General features: G+C 39.2%; 1 protein-coding gene across 5 annotated transcripts in view; it reads left to right on the top strand.

Annotated features, from left to right (window-relative positions):
- The first annotated feature begins 923 nt into the window (after window positions 1–923).
- LOC122798071 overlaps window positions 924–6,712 on the top strand; it is a 1,004,738-nt gene continuing 998,949 nt past the window's right edge. For all 5 annotated transcript variants that reach the window (XM_044066724.1, XM_044066727.1, XM_044066726.1 and 2 more), the window contains exon 1: window positions 924–1,087. In XM_044066724.1, the coding sequence (XP_043922659.1) occupies window positions 1,002–1,087 (86 nt within the window). In that variant the 5' untranslated portion in view covers window positions 924–1,001. The remainder of the gene's footprint in view (window positions 1,088–6,712) is intronic.

Raw genomic sequence — 6,712 nt, 5'->3', positions numbered from 1 at the left:
GAAAGCAACTGCTTGATAATAAAGACAAAACATATTTCAAGCCGTACAAAACGTCTTTCCTGGAAATATTTGAGTGATGATTTATAGGGTGTTACACATGCTTAACAAATACTCCTAAAAATGTTTGCAACTGTAGTAGAATTTAGTAGTTTACTTATCCCGAGATTTTTTTTTTTTTTGCAGACGTAGCCTGTAGGTGGACAACTCATTCAGTACTGGCATACGTCACCGGGTGTAGGGCGTGGAATCTTAGAATGAATGTAAGATCTGATGAAGCTACACAGCGAAAGCGCTTATCTTATTAATTATTGATAATAAAGTACTTTGAACTTTAAGTGTTACACTTGTTTTCGCTCAGTCCTGCTATTTTGATTTACTACAATAAACAGTATTGCATCATAAAAGACAATAGTTACTTTTCAATTATTTAGCATGTATCACGAAAGAGAGTGAAATTTGACACACGCAATTCCAAAAATAAGCTGGGACACAATAAAATATTACTACTGTTAATCTGATATGCTGACAAAATAGAGAATTTTAATGTGAATGACGTCTATAACTCCGTTGTTATTAAAGTTTAACTTTCCATCTTTTCTCAGAAAGGACTTTGTGGCCGTTAAGATATTAATTCATACTTGTATGTGCTGTCTGATTCACATGGACCCTTTTCAAGTTTAGCAGTTGGTTACAAGTCATCAAATCAAAAACATGGCAAATGTTCACCTTTTGTAATGCCATAAAAACGTTGATATCAATGGACCTGTACAGAATTTTTAAACTAATCACATTAGTGTAGATGAGCATCAAACTGAAGTAAAATACGAAGTATTTGTATAATATTATTTTTGTGAGCTGCGTTTAGTTCGGTTAAATACTGACAGAGGCCCCAATTACAAGTTTAGTTTTGTATCTGTCGCGAGACGTCTCTGTGCTTAAGAGTTCAGGGTAGTAGTCATTGATTCGTGTTATTTGAAAAATTCGGTTATTTAGAGGAGAGAATGGCACAATCTCAAAGTGGGTTACAGTTTCAGCAGCCTCAGTTTTACGAAGTTGAACTTGGGGAAAATACCGACAAAGATGGCAGGTACGGAAATATACCTTACCATCACAATTTACTGGTCTGTTATACTCCGTAGTCTCTGGATGGGAATTCCACGTGATGGTTGATGTGTTTCTCTGTTCTTTTACAACGTTATTTTATTTAACTAATATAATGCAGTATTATAATATTCCTCATAATGAGGTGCACTTGAATGGCATGATCCACGCACACCCCTGGTAATCTGGTTAGTATGATTCTTTTGAATTTTCTTAAAGCAATGTTGCTTATGAAAGCAGTAACTTGTCTTTTAACTGCCTAAAATATACACCTTTCTGAAACGTTGAAGCCAGTTTTTCTGGTCCAGATAAAGCGAGTCAGAAAATATTATGTGCTTGAAAATGTATCTGCCCAATATCAGACTATTAACTTAATGCTGGATCAGGCCAAAATGCAGAAGGCTAGTAATATTTGAGACACACACACACACACACTTAAAAAAAGAACGTTCTGTTGGACTCTGGTACTGACAAACCGTCTGGCAGCCAGGGCAGGGAGGGCTCAGAGTTGCACAGGCTATTCTCAGCAAGGGCTAACAAACTCTTTCGAGTTCTGTTACGGACACTGGCTCTGAGAAGCTCATATTCTTCTAAGAGGTAATACTAGAAGCAACTGAGGGGACTCTGGCCATTTCTGTTGATGAGGTCACTGTGGCCGTTAAATCGTTTTGATGTGACAAGGCTTCAGGAGCAGATGAGAGCTCTCTGAAAATGCTGACATTGCTGGATAGCCTTCAGTTGATATGGCTAAAGCACATTTTTAGTGCAGCATTGAAGAAAGGGATTTTATCTTGACTGCCTTTCAGAGGTGTGAGACATGATCATGTGAATTCCTGTACTTTGAAAAATAAGCTTATATTTATAGAGTGAATTCTGAAACTCACTGTTACTCCTCTAAAGTACTAAAGTTTTTTGCCTTCCCTTGCATCTCATCATGGGGGCTCCACTCTTTCAAATACCTTTCTGCGGGATAATCGCCCACTGTTAAAATAGACACAATCCTCCTTTGGAATATTTTCAATATGAGAGCCAAATGTTATGTATTTACTGAGCTCATAAAATCCAGACTGCAAGAATTATTGCTAGAACGAGGACAGATGAACTTCACGTGAAACAGCAATTTAGGATGGGGGTGGCAGTAGCAATTTAGTACTTTTAATGCTGCATCTACAAAGATCCTTTGATTTTCAGCTTTATAGAAGTCTGAACGGTTTGATCAAACCGCTGCTTTTGTCAAAATTAAAGGTCAGCTCATTTGGTCAATTCACATTTCGTTCCTCTACTGGCAGCCATTCTGTGTAAGATCAGTGAAGTGTGGGTTTAAGGAAGTTTCTCCTTTTCACAGCTATTGTGGGTGCAGGAATGGGGGCTTAATCCTCTGCAAAAACATTTTTTTTCTGTATGTTTTGGCATTTTTGACTAAATGCTGCCTCAATTCATCAATAGAATGTTAGTTGTCATTATGAATTTATGGTGTTATATTGCATATTCTTTTCTGCCCATTGACAGTTTAGCTGCTAAGAGAATGAATCTGTACAATGGAGTATTCATGTGTTCCAAAACTGAGATGAAAATCCTGACATCTTTTGCTATAGCTCTTTTTTTGTGAAATGTTTCACTGTTGGAATTGTTCTCTTTACTAGCCCATTATACTATGGATGGCGTATACCAGAATAACACAAATTCCCTCTCATGCACAAAACTTCTGAATTTCTGACCTTTGTGTTGTTGACCATTATAAGTTAGAACAATATTGGGCATCTGTTGTCTCGAGTATAGACTTCGATGTACTGATCACACTTATGCTGATCAGCATAATTATTTCAGGGAACTTAGAACAATGGTCTGCTTATATAAGATCATGTAACAAAATTGATACCCATTTGATTCTATAGATAGGCTGGAACTGGGTATACTAACATGACATAACTGAAATGACCAAATCAATACCATAATAACTCTGGATATTCTATTACTTGGTATGCTATCATCTTTTCCTTTGGATTGTTTGTAATATACATTGCAAATGGCACAACTCTGTACTATGTGTTCTATTAAAGCTGACATTCCTGACCAGTACGATGTGTCTTGCTTTTTATTTGCACTTTACTGTTCTTAGATGTGACTCATTTGTCCTACCAAGCAGTCATCTTTTCAGTTGATTAGTAAATATTGTTTTGTCCAAGTTGAACATCTGGACCTGGAAACAAATTATTATTTCCTTAAAAGAAAAATAAGGCGCTTTTTTTTTTTTTTTTCTGAAAAATGATTTTTGCCAAGCTCATCCTTTCACTGTAACACCTTTGAATAACTGCATTTCTAAGCCAGTGCCAGTACAGCTCTGGAACTCTTTTCTCTTTTGGTAATGACTGTATTACCCCAAAAATCTCAAATTCTTGTAACAATTATAGGTTCATAGGTACTTGCTGGGCTATTGATCTGTGGTGATAGTAAGAAGCCTAACCTTACATTCCTGTGGTAGATTTTTGGCCTTGTATTTTGTATACAAATAACCCCCAAAGATTGGCCAAAAAGATATATTTGGATATTTATGCATTTCCCCTTTTCATGAGGGACAGGAGTGCTAAACCAGGGGTGAATTTGTGGTTACCCATGACATACTTTGCTTTATGCCACCTACTTTTAACTGTTTTTGCTGTTTTAAACTGTTTTGCTGTTTCTCTGTTACAACTGTTTGCTGTTTAAGACTTTTTCCTGCACTTTGTATTTTCTAGTACTTGTGTATTTTATAGCATAGGCTAGATTTAGATTTGCTGAATCTAGACTGTTTGGCATTATCTGAGCACTAAAACCAGCCATCTTACATTGAGGGCCCCCTGCACTCTTGTGGCAGAAGAGTATAGACAAGGACCCATCTGCATTGGGAATTGTTGGAATAAGGCTCGGTATTGAGCATTTTCATTGGTCAACTGTTTGAAAATTGCTTCATTAAGTTGCACATCATGCAACGAGGTTTGTTACTGCCCATTATAAATGCAGAGATTTAGAAAGTCAGTTTTTTCCTAGATAGCTGCTTGTGAACCATCTTAAACTCCCCTGTTTCTCTGTGCGTTACAGTTGAGCACTGCTGCCTGGAGAGCAACACAGCTGCACATTTTTTTAGGTATTGATGCATGCACCTACTCCCAAACCTCCATAGTTTAGTTGATTCTACTAGTCCCACAGCAGAACCAGTTCCATCCAGCCTTCTGCCCACTACTTACTACACAACCAACCTGACATAATGGATGGACAGCTTCCCCCCATTTCTCCAGCCAGCCTGATGGACATGGGCATCCTGAGACAGTGTAGCAACTGCCTCATATATACTGACCACTCATTACTCCTAAAATATACTAATACAATATGTGAGAGATGTATCTGTAATATAAATCTGGAATCATTGCTCTCTCTCTCTCTCTCTCTCTCTCCCTCTCTCTCTCTCTCATGAAACAGCAAATCGGATACCAAACAGGTTGTCAGCATACACACTTCACATCATCCACAAACCAACAACAAAACACATAAACCCACACATGGAGGTACTCACTAAAAGTAAACCAAAGAAACAGAGACCTCCCAAATGCAAACCGTCCATACAGAATGCAGTCCCAACACCATCCACTACACATATAAACAAACATCACTGTCTCACCCAACAAGCCCATAAGGCAAAATACCTCAAAACCAAATGTCTTGGTCATAGGTGACTCCATAGTGAGACACACAGATGTCCCTCTCACCAGGCTGGACAAGAAGAAGGTCACGGTCAGCTGCCTGTCAGGTGCCGGGATCTGCCAAATCCCAGATGCACTCAAGTCTCTCAACAATAAGTACTGTTGTTACACTGTCATAGTACATGTTGGAGTGAACTACTTGAGACGTACCTCACTGGACTATATGAAGAGAGACATGACTGAGCTCACTGATTGTGTCCCAGGCAGGCATGTCCCTAGCCCTTAAGCAGGATTCTACCTTCACCCAGGATGATACCTCACTACAAACAAAAAATGATTGACTTTAACAATTGGCTTAGCTTCTCGTGTCAGTCCAGGGGGATCCAGTATCTGTCAGCCTGGGATGACATGGTTGCAAGACCACGCTACTTTGCCAGGGATGGTCTTCAACTGTCACTTCTTGGCTTTCAGTTACTGGCTAAGTACTTGCCTCCCCCATAGTGCCTTTTTTAGGCAATGTCTTAAGAACAAAATTCCTGACATAAAAAACATCTTCTAGAGACAAACGTAAGGTTATGCTGCTTAATGCTAGGAGTCTAAATCACAAATGGCACTCGCTGGAAGCACTCCTTACTTTGGAAGGCACAGATGTCTGTGCAATATCAGTCATGGTTTAGGGATACACATTGATAGTAATCTATCCTTTGATCATCACGTGAATACAGTGTGAGGACATCATTCTATGTTGTGCAGCTTAAGGTATGGCATCCAAGTCCAAGAAAGTCATTGTTCCACTGTATTTGGCATTCATTGCTATCATTGAGTTCAATGCCCTCTTTGTTATCTACCTAACCAGGCATATCCAACAACTGGAATGGCCATCGTGGTTCCTCACTAAAAGAATACAGGCCGTAAGTAATATGTCCTATGCAGACTGCCTCAAGGCCCTATCCCTGTATTCTGTCTCCAGTGCCAGAATTACCCATTCTAAAGACATAAACCTTGCCTGTGATGTAAATGGGATCTGCTGGAGAGACAGGTATGTATCCCAGAGACTATCCCATCTATGGAACAGGCTCCCTGTCCATGTGAAGCAGAGTTCCTCCCTAATCCAATTCAAGTTCAACTTGGACAATTGAATGGGAAACCAGAAATTCATCCCTGGTTTGGCACCTATGTCTCTGATGCAAACAGGTAACCTGTAAATGGTTCGTCTCCCCAGGCCCATGCTTACACTTATCAAGGGTATCAGATCTTGTCAGGGATTTGGGATGCTTGGCTAGGCTTAAAAAGGCCCTTGTGGTTGTTAGCCTAGTAAACACCTATGAATCTATGGCCACAGAGCGTACCCCAGCTATACAAGGCTACAATGCCTTCCACACATTTAGACCACAAAATGAACATGAAAGAACCAAAGGGGGAGGTGTATCCATCTTCATCAAAGACAAATACACCTCAAGACTGGTTAAACAGTACAATTCCCTAGAGCTACTCCAAGTCCAGCTAATTGTAGGAAAGATCCCCTCCACATCATTGTTAGCTGTAGATACCCCACAGTGAACCAGGTAAACCACACTGCCTACCTGGACCTACTTGAGTCACTCATGATACAGTCAAACACCCTAGTCATGGGTGACTTTAACTATACCAAAAAGCAGTCGTGGAAACAGTTAAACTAGTGGTTTCAAAGTCCAAAATCGTATAGAAATAAAAACCACTAAGTAAACACACCAAGCACTTACAGTACCAAAATTCCATTTATTTGACATGTCACAAGTTCTAAAACTAAGTTCTAAAATTTTCACTACCAGGTGCCTTCCTCAGGCATATCTAAAATCAGCACTAACTAGCACTTCCTTATATACTTCCTAACATGGTTACATGATCTATTGTAGTCACATGATGCATTTATTTTAAACGATTTGAAACTAATT

Source organism: Protopterus annectens, chromosome 3.part1, assembly GCF_019279795.1.
Source record: "Protopterus annectens isolate FY-2018-M chromosome 3.part1, PAN1.0, whole genome shotgun sequence".
NCBI classification, from domain to species: domain Eukaryota; kingdom Metazoa; phylum Chordata; order Ceratodontiformes; family Protopteridae; genus Protopterus; species Protopterus annectens.
The sequence above is the reverse complement of the archived record's forward strand: the minus strand, read 5'-3'. Positions and strand labels throughout refer to the sequence as shown.